Raw genomic sequence first — 19,402 nt, 5'->3', positions numbered from 1 at the left:
AACCGAGGTCTCAGTTTGGTCCAGGAGGATACAAGGAATAAATAGACGTACCTCTGAAATTAGAGACCACAACATTCAAAAACTAGTGGGGGAACATTTAACTTCCCAGACATTCAGTTGCTGATGTAAGATTAACAGTTCTCTTACAAAGGAATTTCAATGGCATATTGTCAAAGTGTCCCTTGCCATGAGCACTTCCATGTTGGTTCAGATTCAGAGAGCCAGTTTGGTGTAGTGGTTAAGTGTGCGGACCCTTATCTGGGAGAACCGGGTTTGATTCCCCACTCCTCCACTTGCACCTGCTAGCATGGCCTTGGGTCAGCCATAGCTCTGGCAGAGGTTGTCCTTGAAAGGGCAGCTGCTGTGAGAGCCCTCTCCAGCCCCACCCACCTCACTGGGTGTCTGTTGTGGGGGAGGAAGGTAAAGGAGATTGTGAGCCGCTCTTAGACTCTTCGGAGTGGAGGGCGGGATATAAATCCAATATCTTCTTCTTCTTCTTGTAACATAAAGACATTTGATGACACGTATCATAAAAGCAGCAAGAATTTTGGTTGCACAACATTGGAAGCAGCAGGAAATACCGAAAAAACAAGTTTTAATAGACAAGATCCTAGAGTCTGCGGAAGTGGACCCACCTTCATCTTTTCTGAAGGGCAAATCTATAAAAGATGTAAAACAAATTTGGAAACCTTTTTACGACTGGTTGAACGTTTCGCTCTAAATTTTTATATTATAAAAGTTGCGTATTGTTTTTTATCCCCGCATTTGTAAAAGTTCACGTGTGAATTAGCAGATTACTTAAAGCAAACTTTTAGCCTATAAGCTTGATTATGTAAATAATGGAATAATATTTCACATATGAATGGTGCAGAAAATAAAATGATTAATTTCCTTCCCTTTCTCCCCTTTTTTTCTATATCCCCTATTTTTATTAACAAACTGAATCAAATATATTGAAACGGATTCTTGTAACATTAGGCATTGTAGTTGTAGAAGCAGTCACCTAAATCGTCACGTATTGTGTCTGTGAAACTTACATGTATCCTTTTTTCATCCTGAGGTATATGGTCCGCTTGGGTCTCTACTCTCAGAGACCATAGCTTGGCTGCAGCTGGTTCTAAGTGCAACGTGAAAGGGGGGGGCAGAAGGCGTACTGCTTCATTAGTAGGTAAAGGGCACTTTTGACTCAATCAATAACAGTCTGAACCAAACAATATATCTGTCTGTACCTGGTTTACCAGTTCTATCCAGACCTAGTCTTGCCTATAACAGCTTTGTTATATCAATAAAGCTTTCTATGATTAAATCAACATAGAGCTCATCATTAATGAAGACTGTGCAGCACTTGACACACCTTAGAAAGAGAGACTGCTGAATTGCAACAGATAATGAAATGCAATGCATCCTCCAGGACTGAATTGAGACCTAGGTTTCCTGTCTCATTACCAACGCCTACTATTGTCATTTGGCATCTGAAGTCCCTCCATTTCCCCAAGATATAAGGACCAATGGACTCATGTTCTAGCTCTATTTGAAGAAGTGTGAAGTGACACAAGAAAGCTCATGCTTTGCGACAAATTTTCTTAGGTGCTACTGGACTCTTGCTCCTTTCTTCTAATAAAGATTACAACCTGTACTCTTAGGCTTTTTTCTTGCACCTGCTGAGATGGCCTTGGGTCAGCCATAGCTTTTATAGAGGCTGTCCTTGAAAGGGCAGCTGCTGTAAAAGCACTCTCAGCCCCACCTACCCCACAGGATGTTTGTTGTGGGGGGGGGGGAGGTAGAGATTGTGACCGCTCTGAGACTCTGAGATTCAGAGTATAGGGCGGGATATAAATCTAAAATCTTCTTCTTCTTCGTCGTCTATTTAAACTGGAGAGGGAATCAAAATTACATTCTCAACTTACAGATACAGACCTAACCAGCACACGCAATATTGCTACAGCACAACTGTGGGAGAGGTGGAAGAGAAGATTTGGATGGAGTAATTCAGTGAAAGAGAGGTGAGTTATCAAAGACTCCTAAATAAAGGAAACACTGTAAGGCTGATCATTCAGTAAGTATGTTTGTATATTAAGTAAAAAATAATATTGTTAATTGGGTTGCAGTCCAAGCTCTGCTCACGACCTGAGTTCGATCCCAGTGGAAGCTGGGTTTAGGTAATAATAATAATAATACTTTTTATTTATATCCTGCACTCCCCGCAAAGCAGGCTCAGGGTGGCTCACAACACGTAAATACAATGTACAGTAAAACCAAGTAAAACAATATACAATAATTACAATTTCAATTATAAAATCATCCTTAAAATCATTAAAACTTGCATAAGATTAACATTATGGTGCTATAGTTAAGACCTTCCATAAAATTCAGTGACTAAAACGTAAAACATATCCAACAGGACTTTCTTGGCTCGGTATTAAGTGAAGGCTATTTTAAAGAGGTGGGTCTTGCAGGCCCTGCGGAATTGGTCTAAACATTGCAGGGCCCGTACCTCCTCCGGGAGTTGGTTCCACAGTAGGGGAGCTGCTATGGAGAAGGCCCGATCCCGGGTGGTCTTCAATCTAGCCTCCCTTGGCCCAGGGATATTCAGATGGTTCTTTCTAGCTGACCTCAGCGCTCTCTGGGGTTCATACAGGGAGGTAGTTGGCTCAAAGTTGACTCAGCCTTCCATCCTTCCGAGGTCGGTAAAATGAGTACCCAGCTTGCTGGAGGGAAAGTGTAGATGACTGGGAAAGGCAATGGAAAACCACCCTGTAAAATCTGCTATGAAACCATCATGCAACGTCACCTCAGAGTCGGAAACGACTGGTGCTTGCACAGGGGACTACCTTTATGTTCTTTCTAAAGTTAATATCTCTGATACCTGGCATTACACTGTAGGGCACACATGGCCCAACAAAGTGACATTTCTGTCAGATCACTGTAAAAAAATCCGTTCAACACCCTTAGGCTAAAAAGTGACATGGTTTTCCCCCCTGTGGGTTCTTAGATGATGTTGAAGATAACCACACTTTGGGGAGGATGTTCATTTTTATCAGTGCAACCCTTCCCATAAAAGATGTTTAAATTACTCCAATTTTTCAAAGAAAATTCTATCTCTTTTAACAATGGAACGAAATTATTATCGTACAAATTGCTGCATTTACTTGTTATATTTATCCCAAGATATTTAACTTTTTTTTCACAACTAAACCCCATTTTCTTTTCAATTTCTTGCACTTCCTGAACTGACATATTTTTTGTGAGCATTTTGGATTTCTGCTTATTCACTTTTAATCCTGCGACAAGTCCATATTCTTCTAATTCTTTTAAGATCTCCTCGACTGATTTCATGGAATTTTGGGATATCATAACCATGTCATCCGCATAGGATAATACCTTATATGTTTCTCCTTTCACTTTTAAACCTTGGATATTTTCATTATTCCTTATGCTATTATTCAGGATTTCCAAAGCCAGGATAAATAATAACGGCGAGAGTGGGCACCCTTGTCTCGTACCTTTACAGATATTAACCTCCTCAGTTTTTGTACCATTAATAATTATTCTTGCTGTCTGCTCACTATAAATTGCCTAAATATTTCTAATGAAGTCTTCTCCAGCATCCATTACCTTTAACATTTGTAACATGAATTCCCAGTTTAAGTTATCAAATGCTTTTTCAGCATCTATAAATAATAACACCATTTGTTTCTCCCTATGTAGTTCGTAATATTCCAGTAAATTTGATAAGATTCTAATGTTGGTCCTCATGTGTCTCTTGGGGAGGAACCCTGATTGATCTGGATGAATTATAGATCTCATAATTTTCTTTAATCTATTAGCCAAAATAGTGGAGTATATCTTGTAATCTACGTTTAATGATGATATGGGACGGTAATTTCCAATGTCCTCAGAGTTTTCCACAGTTTTTGGAATTAATACTACATTAGCATGTTTCCATGAGTCCGGGATTTTACCTAACGACCAGACCTCGTCTATTAAATTTTTGAAATAAGTTATGATATTTTCCTTAAAGACCATATAGTATTCTGACGGGAGGCCATCTGGACCAGCCGCTTTATTACGTTTTAATTTAGCCCAAGCCTCTTCTATTTCAAAAATTGAAAACGGACTATTTAGTATGTTCTTCTGTTAACCTTAGCGATAACTTTTTACCTAAATAAACTTTCTGTTTATCTCGATCAACCTCAGTCGCACTATATAAATGTGTATAGAATTCCCATGTTATCTTTTTTATTTCTTCTAAGAGCGATTTTCGCTTACCTTCCTTATCCTTCAGTACTCTTATTATTTTTCTTTCCTGTTCTTTCCTAATTCTGTATGCAAGCCATTTACCCGGCTTATTTGCTGACTCAAAAAATTGCTGTTTAGCATAACGAACCTTTTTCTCCATCTCTTCCAGGAATAATACATGAATCCTATGCTGCAAGACTTTTAATTCTAGTTTAATTTCTTGTAATGTAGGTTTTTCTTTTAGTTGTCTCTCCTTTCTTTTCATTACCTCTGTTAACTCTACCAAATTTTTATTATCTTGCCTCCTCTTATGAGCATTGTAACTTATGACTAAACCCCTCAGATATGCCTTGCTTGTTTCCCAAAGAGTCCTATGAGATACCTCATTCTGCATATTGGAATGAAAAAAAAAAATCATCTCTTCCTTGAGATATGTTAAAAATTGTTTATCTTCCATGAGTTTGGGGTTCATTCTCCATCCGGGTTTCTTTTTCACCTCCGTCATACATAACATAATTGGGTTATGATCAGCTAAGGTATTGGGCAAGATTTCTACTTCTTCAATTGACTTCATTAGTCCTGCCGTGACCCAAACCATGTCAATTCTAGACCATGTACTATGTCTGCTAGAAAAAAAAGTAAAATCTTTTCTATTTGGATACAGGGTCCTCCACGCATCTACTAAAGTAAATTCATCTGCCATATGATAAAATCGCTCGGGTAGGGTGTTACTTCTTGATGCCTTAATTTTGTTATTCCTGGGGCTTCTATCTAATATCGGGCAGTTTACTGCGTTAAAATCTCCAATCAAACAAATCTTCTCGTAATCATAAGAGCCTATTTCCTGGTGTAACTCCTTGTAAAATTTCCCCTGAGAATCGTTGGGTGCATATATATTGACCAATAGAAATTTTTGGTGGTCATTACTAATTTCAATACCTTGAAATCTTGCATCAGTCGCCTGAAAGACCAGTTTACCTTCTAAGTCATCTCTCACATAAGTTACTAATCCTCTTTTTTTCTTCTCTAACTCAGACGTTATGAACGCTTTCCCTAATTTCTTATTTCGCAATAAAAATTCGTCTTTCCTTTTCATGTGAGTCTCCTGCAAACAAATTATATCTGCATTTAGTTTTTTTAATTGGAGGAATACACGCTTTCTTTTTTTTGGAGAATTTAAACCATTAATATTTACAGATAGTATCTTCATCTGATTTGTCATACTGGTGTCTTAGAAATCTTTGGTCTCCCCCTGGAAATTTTTCTTTTTTTTCTGTAGTCTTGTTTCTCTATAGGGTAAGTCCTCTTCTTGCTCGACCTCTCCTTCCTCTTGCTCTTTAGTATAGACTGGGTCTCCTCTCTCTTTAAGTTCACTTGGGTTCTCTCTACTCTGTGTATTTTTGGGATTCCCCCTATTTGAATTCCTTGACCAGTTCCTAGTATAGTTTCTTATAAATTCCTCAACCTTGGCCGGTGAGTCAATCTTATGTCTAACACCTGCATGGGTAAACAGTAATCCTTCGGGTATCACCCATCTATATATTACTCCCTTTTCTTGCAACATCTGTGCTAAGTTCATGTACGTTTTTCTCTTGGATCTAACTGCCCAAGGAATTTCTCGCATAACCTTTATCCTGGTCTCTTTAATCATGAGAGGATGCTCCCGTATCTCTCGCCATATCCGTTCTTTAACGTGCTTTCGGACAAACTTAACATGCACCTCCCTTGGGAGGTCGTTTTTTATTGCAAATTGAGAGTTAACCCTGTAAATATAATCAAACTCTCTTTCTACATCCTCCTTGTTCATCCTTAAAATTTCGTTCAAAGCTTCGGCCAAAACACTGACTAAGTTTTCATTTTTCTCCTCAGGAATATTCAAACATCTGAGGATATAGTCTGCCTGACCTAATTCCATTCTTATCAATTTAGTATCCTGTTCCTCTTGTTTTAATTCCATTTCCACGACCCTATTCTCTGTTAATCTAAGTTTGTCCTCTATGGATCTTGTGATTTTAACTACCTCTGCGATGTCTTTCTTTGTTTCTTTAAACTTGTTATCTAGTGCTTCTAGTTTATTTCCCAGCCCCTCCATCTGATTACTTAACATCCTTTGGGTCTGATTTAGGGCTTCCTGAAACGACTGCTGGATCTCTTTAATTGCGTCTTGCGGGATCGATGCGCCAACTGACTTGGGCTGTCCAGGGGAGAACTTTGTCTTGGCCTGCTGAGACATTGTTACTGGTTACCTTTTACTGTTTAGTTGTACTGTTAACTTTCACTCTTATTTTAAATACTTCCTTCCCTCTCCTCTGTGTGTCCCCCAACAGGTTAATAAATCTTGGCCAATTCTCCCTAAAACCCTTGCGTTATTTACCTTTCTTTATTCTCCTTTTCCCTTCCTTTCCTACCCACCCGGCAGCCCTCCTTCAATTATAAGAACTAAACACCATGCAATAAACAAAATAAAAATCTCCTAATCTTCTCCGTCAATTAGAACTAAGACCATTCAAGATCCTTTACTTAGAGCATATCAGTCACACTGGCCAGTCACGCTGGCTTCGCTGCAATGCCAAGTTCTGCAAAGAGATCAGTTCAGCCACTAAGACTCCCTTCGTGTGGATTGGGACCTCTTCCTCTGCTTCGCCCTCTCCTCTCCCCAAAATTATGTTTTTATTTCAAACGATTTTGTTGTTAGGAAAGATTTTTTTGTTAAAATAGATAAACTGACTAAATCTTTTATTTGGCAAAACAAGAGACCCAGGGTTAAGTGGAAAATTTTAAAGGATCACAGGGAAAACGGGGGACTCGCCCTCCCAAATTGGGAAACGTACCACCTTGCTTGTGTGACATTATGGTTGAAGGACTGGATAACTTTAGAGAATACGCGCGTGCTTGCTCTAGAGGGCTTTGATTTACAAGCAGGTTGGCACGCAAACCTCTGGTATATCACGAAGGTTCAAAGGTATTTTAAAAACCACTTAATTCGCAAAGCCATTTTTGATGTTTGGCTAAAGCTTAGAAAATTAATATATACGAAGACCCCTAGGTGGTTGATTAGATACCAAGATCTTTTAGACGAAAAGAATAACTTGAAAAATAAGACGGAATTAGAATTGTTGGGAATAAAGATTGACTGGTGGACAATGAACCAGATAGTCGCAAAGTATAATAAGGATAAGCTGACAGGTTTTACAAAAAGTAACTTTGATTTCGATAAATTATTACTGACAAGGGAAACTAAAGTAATTAAGTGGGTATACAACTATCTGATTCAAATAAAATTGGAAGACGAAGCTGTAAAAGAGACAATGATTAGATGGTCAAAGAATTTTCAAAGTAATATTAGTCAAGAACAATGGTTCACTCTTTGTAAGATGAATTATAAGGTCATGAAACCAGTAAATTTTCGTGAAAACTTTTTTAAAATGTTCCACAGATGGTATATCACCCCACTACAGATCTCCAAAATTAATAAATCCAGCTCGCCTGATTGTTGGAAGTGTGGAACAGTTACGGGCTCATTTTTTCATATCTGGTGGAGCTGCAAAATTGCTAAGAAATATTGGATAATGATCCATGACATGTTAAAGGAAATATTGGGTACGAATATACAATTTAAACCCGAGGTGATGCTTCTTTCCCTGGTGAAAAAAGAAGTGTCTATAGAGGATGAATATATAACGGTTTATATGATCACAGCGGCGAGGATAGTGTTTGCCAAACTTTGGCGACAAAAGATCTGCCCGGACATAAATGAAGTGATTGATAAAATTCTTCAAGCTGCCGAAATGGACATACTTTCCAGTTTATTAAGAGGTGTGTCCAAAGAGGAAGCTAGCAGAAAATGGGAGAAATTTTACAATTGGCTTGAGAAAAAAAATTACAAGAAATAAATGTAAACACGGCAATTCTTTTATTGACACATTGTCAGGCTATAATGGAAAAGGCAAGGCAAGCTTTTCGTTATTCCTCTTTTCTGTTTGTTTGCTCTTTTGTTCTATGTTTTACGTCTTGATCTTCTCGGTATGCCATACAGGTTCTTTCAAGATATGGAAGTAATCCACACTCACCTCCACATGGATGATTGTACTCTGTATTATGTGACACAGATATTGCTGTATTAAGAATTATTTATGTTTTGTATCTGTATTTGTGACTCACACCTTAGACTTAATAAATATATAAATGAAAAAAAACAAAAAGAAGAAGATAACCACACTGAATGAATCTCTTTCTACTCCAAAACTTTATGCCCTGTGTGGATTCTTCGATGTTTTTGAAGATTGCTCCAGTTACTAAATCTCTTCCCACACTCTGAGCATTCAAAAGGCATCTCCCCTGTGTGGCTTCTTAGATGACTTTGAAGAGCACGATTTTGGCTGAATCTCCTCCCACACTCTGAGCATTCAAAAGGCTTCTCCCCTGTGTGGGTTCTTAGATGACTTTGAAGATTGTTACTAAAACTGAATCTCTTCCCACACTTTGAGCATTCAAAAGGCTTCTCCCCTGTGTGGGTTCTTAGATGACGTTGAAGATCGCTATTATGACTGAATCTCTTTCCACACTCTGAGCATTCAAAAGGCTTCTCCCCCGTGTGGGTTCTTAAATGACTTTGATAATTGTTACTGCGGCTGAATCTCTTTCCACACTCTGAGCATTCAAAAGGCTTCTCCCCTGTGTGGGTTCTTAGATGATTTCGAAGATAGTTACTAAAACTGAATCTCTTCCCACACTTTGAGCATTCAAAAGGCTTCTCCCCTGTGTGGGTTCTTAGATGACGTTGAAGATCGCTATTATGACGGAATCTCTTTCCACACTCTGAGCATTCAAAAGGCTTCTCCCCACTGTGGGTTCTTAAATGACTTTGATGACTGTTACTTTGGCTGAATCTCTTCCCACACTCTGAGCACTCAAAAGGCTTCTCCCCCGTATGGGTTCTTAGATGATGTTGAAGGCTGCCACTCTGACTGAACCTCTTCCCACAGTCTGAGCATTCAAAAGGCTTCTCCCCTGTGTGGGTTCTTAGATGACGTTGAAGATCGCTATTATGACTGAATCTTTTCCCACACTCTGAGCATTCAAAAGGCTTCTCCCCAGTGTGGGTTCTTAAATGACTTTGATGATTGTTGCTGCGGCTGAATCTCTTCCCACACTCTGAGCATTCAAAAGGCTTCTCCCCCGTGTGTGTTCTTAGATGATGTTGAAGGCTGCCACTCTGACTGAACCTCTTCCCACACTGTGAGCATTCAAAAGGCTTTTCCCCTGTGTGAGTTCTTAGATGACGTTGAAGATCGCTATTCTGACTGAATCTCTTCCCACATTCTGAGCATTCAAAAGGCTTCTCCCCCGTGTGGGTTTTTAGATGACTTTGAAGATGGCCACTGTGTCTGAACCTCTTCCCACAGTCTGAGCATTCGAAAAGCTTCTCCCCCATGTGTGTTCTCTGATGCTGTTGAAGAATGCAGCTTTGACTGAATTTCTTCCCATACATTGCGTGTTCAAAATGTTTCTCCGCTCTGTGGATCCTTTGGTGCAAAAGGAGTTGCAATTTGTATCTGAAGTACTTTCCACACCGAAAGCATTTACATGCCTTCACTATACTGTGCTTTGAATAATGTATATTATATTGGGTTTGATCTGAGAAGTTCATTCCACACTCCATGCACTTGTAAGTTTTCTCCAAACTGTGAATTATTTCTTGCAAATCCCCCCCTTGGCAAGGAATGGATTTATTCCTCTTCTTCACCCAGTGCCTGATTTTCTGCCTCTGAGACTTGCTTTGTATCCTGATGTTTCTTCTCACATCTTCATTCTTGACATCCTCTGGTGATACATGATGCAGTTCCTCATCCTCCTCATTCCTCTGATCACCTCCTGCTGGAATAAAGAGAGAGATCTGTTAGAATCCACACAAAGAGGTCTGATGTGCTCCGGAAGTTTCACCCATGCTCCACATATTTCAGTGTCATCCTCCTGTTTTACAGTGAAGCGTACAACTGAAGTATATGCTTTAAAAGTACATTAGGCTTCCTGCATCAGAGATGCTTGGTTGGGACTCTTAGCCATTTTTAGGGGGCCCCATCTGTGTGACTTCTTTGATTAGAAGGAAGGGCTGTTTTATGAGGGAAGCTATTTCTGTACTTCAAGTTATACAATTGCTCTCTTATGGCAATTCGCATCTGCACAATGACATTCATTCTCTGACTGAAGGTCTTTGCAAATGCCTCACTGTCGTTTCCCTTTTTTCCTGCAGTGAATTCTCTGGTTCACACAGAAGCCTCTGTTCCTTCTTTTGCTGACTGACCTTTCTTAATGGACTGGGGTTTCAGGGAGGTCCCCTCTTTGGCAAGGAATGGGCTTATCCTTCCTCTTACCTGCGTGGCTTTCCTCCTGCCTCTGTGGTCCATCTCCAGAGTTTTCTTCAGCATCTTCATTCTTGACTGTTCCCAAAGAGAGCCCCTGGAATTCCCCAGCAGTCTCCTCTACATCTGCTGAAATCAGGAAAGAGTTTCAATCAGCACCCATGCAAGAAGCCAAGCCACCAGTCAGGCACTCCACACTCCTGGATCACCATTTCTTTTAGAAGACCTTCTTTCCTACCAAACTGAGCTGCTGTTCACACTTTATCCCTGCCAGGCCCTCCCGTAGAGCTGTTTTGATATTCTGCCCATCCCTCCTCTCCCCATATGTATTTTAAGGGGGAAGATGGCAAAGAATGATTCCCCCGCTGCTCCCATTAGACTTGCCGTGCAGCTCTTTTGACTCTCTGCTCTTGACAATGAAATACAAGAAGTTCTCACAATATCTAATCGTTCAAGTGCACTAAGAGTTTTCTTCCAGTTGTGAAGAGAACCAAGAGGAGCTGGTTTTCAGCCTCTCCCAAATAAACTTGTGGTGGAAAAACTGAGGTTGGCTCTTTAGGAAACACTCACTGACTAAAAGCCCCAGGATGCTTTGCAGGACACAGCTGCCTGGGGAGTGTAAGTTAGGACATTAAAGGTCGAGTAAGGCCATTTAGCTGGGAGGGAAAATAGAAAAGAGCATTATTGGCATCAGAGTTGTTTATTAAAATCTTCTCTCTGGATATACCAGTAAGTCCAGAGGGTGGTGCAGTGACTGGGGCACCAGAAACTCTGGTGCCACCCCTGGGTTCACTTGGTGATACCCTGGTAAGACGCAGTGCCTCTCAGCCCCGCATCGTCCTCATGCCATGACACCCTCTCTGGCTTTGATGATGGCCACAACACTGGCCTCAGCTGCCCCTGGATCACTGGGGTGGATTGCATCGCTCTACTTGGCCCTGCTGAACATCACTTTAATGGCCACCCTGACTTCTTCAGGTTCATGCATCAAGCCCATGGCAGCAGTTTGCACCTTTAGTTCCCATAAAAGATCTTTACCCAGAAAAGCCACGCTCCCACAGCTCTCCAGCATGACTTCTCTGTAGAGGGCTTTTTGGTCCAGATCCAGCAGGCCCCACTCCGCCATGGAGAAATTCACGGCCACCTCCTCAATGGAAAATGGAGACTGAAAGAAGAAGCAGATTCTCTCATCACAAATCATTATTATTATTATTATTTGTTTATATTCCGCCCATTCCCCCATTGGGGGCTCAGAGAGGAGTACAGCAAATGGAAACAAAATCACAATAACATCATAATAAAACCAATTACAACATTCATCAAAGTGCAGCAAGATAATTCAGCAAGGTGACATGACAGCAAGGTGGTAGAGCACAAAATAGTACCACAATACAGCATCACAGTACAGTAGTGCAGTGCAGCTGTAGAAGGGAGGCCAACCGATCGATAAATAGATGCCCACTGCCTCGTCCAAAGACCTGGTAGAACAGCTCCATAGGAAAGGCCAGCAAGCCAGGTAGGGCCCGGATCTCCATAGGGAGCTGATTCCACCAGGTCGGGGCCAGGACCAAAAAAGCCCTAGCCCTGGTAGAGCAGGGACTTGATGCTCTCGACAGGGGAGTTTGTGAGGGTGCAGGATGCAGAGCTCAGCGTGCGTAAAGGCTGGGCTCTTCAGAGCCTCTCTTCCTCAGGCAGCAGGAGGAAAAGCTTCCCTGAGAAAGAACTGAGGGCCCTGACTATCTCCTGTTCGCCCCCTCCCCCTACCTGGACCAGAGGCTGAGGAGGCGTTTCCACTTCTCTGCAAAGAAAAGGGCTCGATAACGTCTCTTCGCTGCCTGCAAGGGAGACAAAACGGGAAGGAATAATTTCAGCCTAAAATTCCTATTTTGCTGGCGTGTCTGAATCTTCCTTACGCATCCCGATTCCCAGGGTTGTGAAACCTTGTCTTCTTTACACTCTAGAAAACTCTGTAATCAAATTTAGTTAATTGTGGGAGACGTGAAAGACAAGTCTCAGGTAGCTATGAACCTCAGGCAGTTATGACCGCTGCTAGTACATGATTTTAGACTTTTGTGAGGCTTGAAATCTGCCCTGTGAGCCCTGGAGCTCCAGTATCCCTGCTAGATCAGACCAAAAGTCCAGGCATGACATCCTCCCACCTCCAGAGCCGTCTTCCTGGAGTCCAGACTGGCAGGAAGAAAGCAGGTGACCAGAAACTATGTGACATGACACATCCAGTCCTAAACCATGTGGTTTCAGCACATCAGCTAAAACTCTAGGGCGCTGCAAGTGTTTTCTAGAGCATCTGCTGAAAGTCTGACTTAACATTCAGGTATTTGGCTGGATGAGGCATGAAAATGACAAACAATATAGATTGCCGGTATTACAATATGTACAATGAACACAAATCCGAATCCGACACTAGGAAATATATAAAGGAAATAAAAGTCTCACGTAGATATTTTCTTAGCCCAAGTTCTCCAAACGAAGACCCAGGTGCTTTAATTTCTCTGTTTCAGTTTCTTAATAGAAATCTTTCACAGTGGTTAGGCTTTCTATCAGTTAATCATCTATTCCTTATTCTGAGCTACTTAGTGGAATCACGCTATAGAGTCGGATTTGGATCTGTGTTAATAGTACACGTAGAAATGGCATCATGTCCAGCCCATGCTCCACCCGCAAACCTCACAGGGGGACCAGGCCATGGCCCGGCATCCCTAATCCAATGTTCTCTGAGTGTTGCCACCCTGAAAAGCATTAAAACTAGACACAGAGCCCCAATTACTTGCCTCTGGCAATGGGTTTTTCTACATTTGCTGCCCCAGAACAAGGGGGGACGGGTGTCTGTGTGTCTAAAGCTCCATCAAGTCACAGATGACTTATACTGACTCCAGTTATTCCAGGTAAGAGACATTCAGAGGTGGTGTGCCATTGCCTGCCTTTGCACAGCAGCCCTGAATTTCTTTGGTGGTCTCCCAATCCTAACACTAAGCAGGGCTGACCATTCTTAGCTCCTGAGATCTGATGACCTTGGGGAGTCTGGGCCATGCTGGTCAGGGGAACATGGAAGCTCCATTTATTCCCCTTGGCATTTAGCTGAACCCAGATTTGTTTTCCTTTTCTGTTTTTGAGCCACCTTGAATCTTTCTAGTGGAAGGAAGGTGAGATATGCATATTTCTATTGATGAAAAGAAGCCTCAAATTCCTTTCCATGAATCTGTATGCTCCCACTTAAAGTGGAGAAGCCATCACCACATCCTATCCATTCTACACAGTCTCCAGAAGTATTTCCCTTTTCTCCTCTCCTGAACCCTCCGCCCAGCAACTTCATTACATGCCCCAATCCCCTCTGGGCAGGAGGCCCCCTTACCACTTGATGGGGCATCTTGGGCACGCTCCTGGGTCTGCGCCCTCTGACCTTCCTCTGATGGAGCTCCTTCCGCCTCAGGGAAGCTTCTTTCCACCTTCACGGGTCCCCCCCACATCTGGAACAACAGCAAGGGAGAGGGGCAAGAGAAGGAACGGAACAGGCTGAAGAGATGGATCCGGACCCTCTCCCAGACTCCTCATCCCTGACTCCACCACCAGGGCTGCTTTAACCGGAAGGGCAACAACTAGTGTTGGTTTCAGAAACTAAACCTGCACTGAGAACAACTGGGAGAAACAAATCACCAGCAGGAGGTGGAACATCAGTAGAGCTATTTCAAGCCACAGAAAAGGAGTCTGTCAAAATCTTAGCAAGAAAATGCTAACAAAGATGCAAAACAACATAATGACCTCACAGACTGGAAACATATACTTGACATTCCAGTTCAAGAAATGGAGACGCCAAAGACTGTAGCCACTACTAGACCATTACAGGAATTCCTCATGCAAATCTAAGCTGGTGCTCAACATTTTACAACAAGGACTGCTGTCATCTATTGAAAGAGAAAAGCCAGATGTTCTATTCCTGGTAAATTCACAAAAGAAAGAGGCACTTGAGATCATACTGCAGATTTATGTGGGTTAATGGAGCACAGGAGAGAATTTCAGAATAAAAGCAGCTCGTGATTCATAGCTTCAATCAATGTTTTTGACTGTGGGGATCAAGAAGAGCTATGGTTGGTTTTAAAAGAAATGGGTGTGCCACAACATCCAGTAGTTCTGAGGCAAAACTTGAACTCTGGGCAGGAGGCCACTGGTAGGACAGAATATGGAAAAACAGAGGGGTTTCCAGTTCGCAGACTGGGGTGTATTTTATCTCCCTGTCTCTTCAATCTTCATGCAGAACACATCATAAGGAAAGCTGCATTAGATGTAGATGAAGGTGGAGTGAAAAAGGGCAGAAGGAACATCAACAGTCTGAGATATGGAGATGGCACAACTGTCAGGTCCTGCATGTTCTTCACCAATCATCTCAGAAAGGCGTTTATTGAATAAGCAAAGACGTTACAGGCAAGCAGGTCTTCTTAAAACTAAAGTCCACGGCCCCTGCTCATACAGCTATACATTGGGTCCATTCGTTACATGGTTTCAAAGCTAAAGCACCAAAATCTACCAACTGCATCCCCCCAATAAGCAATCCAAGCCCCTCTAATCAAGCAGAAACGAAACATCGAAGTCTCTGTGAGCAAGATAACGCAGCTGACCTTGGAGGCCCTCTGTGACTAGTTCTCAGGGAGGAAATGGATACAGATATACTGCAGACAAAACAGGCCATTAGGTGAGAGTATAGCAATAGCAGTCAAGCAGGACTCAAAAGTTATTGCAGGTGACAAACAATCATAACTGTTTCCCCCACCGATTCATGGCAAGAGGCACTCTTGACAACCACATTATTGGCAGAAAGTAGTGAAGACTTGGAATATTTACTAAGGAAGGGTAAAGCAGAAAATGCTGAAGTAAGCTTACAGTGGAACAAAAGGCAAAAATAATGACTAGTGGAGGATTACAGAAATTTAAGGTTGACGAAGAAATGTAAGGATGTGTCACTGGAGCAAGTTAATTTGTGCCACAGTATTCCCCAGTACTTTGTGTGGGTGTGAGAGTTGGACAAGGAAGGAAGCTGACAGGAAGAAAGTGGATTCTTTGTGGTGTTGGAAGAGAGAGCTTCTACAGATATCATGGACCACCAAAAAGACAAATAAATGGATTCTAGATCAAATCAAGACTCAGCTCCCCCTAGAAGCTAAAATGACTCAAATGAGGTATTTGGTGACATTATGAAAAGACAGGAGTCACTGAGAGAGGCAAAAATTCTAAGGAAAGCTCAAGGCAGCAGGAAAAGAGGAAGGCCAAACACATGATGGACTGACTCAGTCAAGGAAGCCACAAAGGCCCTCAGTCTGCAAGACCTGAGCAAGGCTGTTAAAGAGAGGACATTCCTAGGATTGCCACATTGAAAGTGGCTTGACCCACACAATAATAGCTGGCAGGAGAAGCTCATTGCTTGAGTGGAGTGACTGAAAGCCCCTCACCTGCTGTGCCTGCCTCTTCTCCTCTGCCTCACTCAGGAGGAAACCTTCAGCCAGGGCCACTGCCTGGGAACTGCTCTCTGGCCCGCATCCTCTCACCCAGCCCTGCACTTCCTGCGGCAGGATGGCCAGGAACTGCTCCAGGATCACCAGGTCCACCATCTCCTTCTTGGTGCGCCTCTCTGGCTCCAGCCAGTCCTTACAAAGTCCGTGGAGCCGGCTGCAAACCTCTCGGGGCCCATCAGCCTCCTGGTAGCAGAACTGCCGGAAGCATCGGCTGCGTTCATCTGCGGTCACAGGGTTCTGAATCAACTTCTCTGGCATGGTTCTTTCCCAAAATTCAGCACCACTCCCTGCTTTGAGGGGATGGAGACCTTTCCTTGATATTTTCCCAATTCCAAGCCCTTTGGGGTCCTTCTCTTCCATCTCCTTCCCCTTTCTCTTGGGTTGCCTCTGACTCCGGAAAGACACTCTCATTCACTTGGCTGTGAAAAGGCAGAGGGAAAGATATCAGAAAGGCAGGAAGAAAAGAAAACAGAGTTACATCACTGAACCTGGTGAAGAATCACCTAAGGATTACCCCAGTGCATCAGAAGGAGAGTCCTTGTATTTTGTTGTTGAGGATCAATGTCACTGTGGTATATTACATATCAAGCTTTTAAAGATATACCTCTTTGGTCCTTCAGGCAAGAAAACCACCAATACTTACTTATTAAAAGATCTGTTGTCGATCTTATGAGCTTAGGTATCTATTTCTGGGGATCAGTCTGTCTAGTGGGTACATCTGAGGTATACCGAAGCTCAGGACAAAGTGACCGGTAAGGGCTTAACCATTAGAGTTCACTTCTCCTTAACCACTACACCAAGCTGGCGGACCTGAGACGGTCATGAAGACTCCCACACTCTCGGCTTTCAGCAAACTAAACAAGACTTAATTATTGAAGAGGCTTTTCAACTCTAGCAATAGGGAAGCACTGTACAAAATGCTTCAGAAAGTCACTTGGATGAATTATTGGAGTCTATATTACTGGGTCTCGTTTCCTGTAGGTTGTATCTGGCTGTGTAATTTTGCATCATTTACTGGGTCATGTGAAGAGTACTGCTTTCCTTCAACACTGTTTTTCAGATTCCTGGTTGGTTCTGGAACCCACATTCTATTTCATCGTTTACTGAATGCACTATCCTATTGATTGCATTAAGTCCCATTAAATGGTGCACTATAATTAATGTAGATTTAGGTGAGTCTCGCAGTACCTTTAAGAGCAAAACAGTTTTATTCAATCTGTCTTCCTAGAAGGCACCACAGTAAGCCGCATGGAGTGGAACTCCCAACAGCCTTAAGAAGAAACTCGCAGTTACAGACTGGCATTTCCTGTCTTACAAAATGCAAAAACCTGGACTAGTCTGAAGAAGCCTGCTTGAACACAAAAGCTTATACCTTGAACAAAACTGTGTGCGTCATAAAGGTGCCACCGGGCTTAAACTTTGTTGTATCTCAACCTCCCCGGAACTGCAGGAGGTGGGAGCACTAACATGTGGCATTTGGGGCAGCCAGTCAGCAGGAATGAGTCCCACCCCCCCCCCCCCCCACTGTAGCACTTTCTTCAACCCAGTCGATCTCCCGTTCCCTCTCCCCGCAATGGGTGCCTCGGAACAGATAAAATACCCACCATAAAACAGTGCAAAAGATACAAGAATCTTTAAAAATATGCAACAACGAGCAATTCCTCCGTGCTAAATTCTTTCCACCTTCCAGCAGCGCACGATGCAGGGAGGCGGCTGACTTGGCCTGCCACTCCCCCCTCCCCTCCGCAGACCGCCTTGCAGGCCCTGGAACCCCCCCCCCCCCGGGGCTCACAAAGGGCAACTCCCACCTGCATAGAAGAACATCCCGTCTGGAAAGGATCTCAACGCGCCTCCCCGCTCCTGCAAACACGGGGCGGGGTGCAAAGTCCTCCCTTCCGAGACTGAAAGGCCTTCCTGGGAGGGACCTTCCCCGCCTCTCTCTCCCGCCCCCTCCACCCCCCTCTCCCGCCCACAGCTCGCCTCCTTTAACCCCTTCACGGCTGCAGAGGCCAGGAAACAAGCGGGACTGGGCTCCCTCCAGCCCGGCTGGGTCAGCGACGCCTCGAATGCCGCTCGATGGGGCTGCTCGGGGGTCTCTCAGCAAAGGGAGGCTGAGAAAGTGGCTCCCAGCTGCCCCCTTGCAGCCCCAGAGAGAGGGGGAGGAGGGAGGGGAAGAGCGGCTGGCAGCAGGGAAACCGGGGCAGAGGGAAGGGAGGGGTGCCAGCCTCCCGCTTGATGCAATTCTGTGCTTTAGAAGAGGGAAAGTGTGAAATCAGGTCTCTGAAGAAGGGCGAAATGCGTTTATGAACGCTAAAGGAACTTTGCACGACAGAGTCAATTTCAAGCACTAGCACTTTAATTCCACCCCCCCCCCCCATCAGCACTGAATAATCCAGGAAGAGGAAGAAGTCTGGACTGTGATACTTGTGGGTATGAATGAATTGCTCAAGAGTCTGCTGTGTCTTGTACTATTCTACTTGGGTGTTACATCTGATGGATTTAAAAATATTTTCAACCTTGTATAAACTTTGTATCTCGTGACTATTCCACAGTGATTTTGGTGTGTTTACTTCGTTCTGTGGTACTTGTGGGTTGCTTAGCCTCCAGGTGGGCCTGGGCATCCTCCAGCATTACAGCTCCTCTGGAGAACATGGAGGCTTTGGAGGGTGGACTCCAAGGCATTGTCCTCCGCTGAGTTTCCTGTCCACGCCAGGCTCCATCCCTAAATCTCCATGAATTTCCCAGCCTGAATCTGGCAACCATGAGAGAGAGAGAGAGAGAGAGATCTCCTTCCCACAGGCATCTAAGGGGTGGGGGGGTTCCATTTTGCCACCTGAAGCCACAGACCTGGGGAAGGGTTTAGCACAAGGGAGCCACAAAGCAGAAAAGGAAAGGGGAAAGGGGTGTGGTGTTTAAGGCTGTCCTCAGGTAGGGCTGCCAATCTCCCTGTGGGGCCTACAGATCTCCCAGAATTCCAGCTGATCCTCAGCCAACAGAATATGGCTACTTGGCAGGATGGACTCCATTGGCAACCTGGGAGGTCCCACTCCTTCCCAAACCCCTCCATCTGTACTCTCCATCTGATGGGAAATATACGTTAAATTCAGAGGCGTGGAGTGGCAGTAATTGGAGTCAAGGCTTAAGCTTATGGAAAGAAATAAAGTTTACTAGAAAACATCAGGATAGGGTACTTGGGATAAAAAAGAAAAACAATTAGCATACCAGCTAGTCTAACTATGTCTACTCTCTACATGGCTACTATATATACAACCCTTTGTC

The 19,402-nt window shown here is 43.3% G+C and overlaps 3 protein-coding genes across 3 annotated transcripts in view; all 3 read right to left on the bottom strand.

Annotated features, from left to right (window-relative positions):
- The window catches only part of LOC132567235 (zinc finger protein 850-like), a 75,901-nt gene extending 69,429 nt beyond the window's left edge, over positions 1-6,472 (bottom strand). The window contains exon 1 of the mRNA XM_060232923.1: positions 5,786-6,472. Coding sequence (XP_060088906.1) covers positions 5,786-6,472 — 687 coding nt within the window. The remainder of the gene's footprint in view (positions 1-5,785) is intronic.
- A 2,001-nt stretch (positions 6,473-8,473) lies between these two features.
- LOC132567234 (gastrula zinc finger protein XlCGF57.1-like) lies at positions 8,474-9,619 on the bottom strand (the record flags this gene model as incomplete). The annotated part of the gene is made up of 1 exon (XM_060232922.1): positions 8,474-9,619. A coding segment is annotated over one exon (1,146 nt), but the record flags the coding sequence as incomplete, so codon positions are not given.
- Positions 9,620-10,204: 585 nt separating this feature from the next.
- LOC132567233 (neurotrophin receptor-interacting factor homolog) lies at positions 10,205-18,016 on the bottom strand. The gene is made up of 7 exons (XM_060232921.1): positions 17,932-18,016; positions 16,061-16,542; positions 13,972-14,086; positions 12,366-12,436; positions 11,640-11,766; positions 10,614-10,730; positions 10,205-10,212 (listed from the first exon to the last, which is right to left on the bottom strand). Exons 2-7 carry the CDS (start codon positions 16,532-16,534, stop codon positions 10,205-10,207), a joined length of 912 nt encoding a protein of 303 aa, XP_060088904.1. The 5' UTR covers positions 16,535-16,542; positions 17,932-18,016.
- Positions 18,017-19,402: the final 1,386 nt, after the last annotated feature.

The sequence above is a fragment of the Heteronotia binoei genome, chromosome 2, assembly GCF_032191835.1.
Source record: "Heteronotia binoei isolate CCM8104 ecotype False Entrance Well chromosome 2, APGP_CSIRO_Hbin_v1, whole genome shotgun sequence".
Taxonomy (NCBI): domain Eukaryota; kingdom Metazoa; phylum Chordata; class Lepidosauria; order Squamata; family Gekkonidae; genus Heteronotia; species Heteronotia binoei.
The sequence above is the reverse complement of the archived record's forward strand: the minus strand, read 5'-3'. Positions and strand labels throughout refer to the sequence as shown.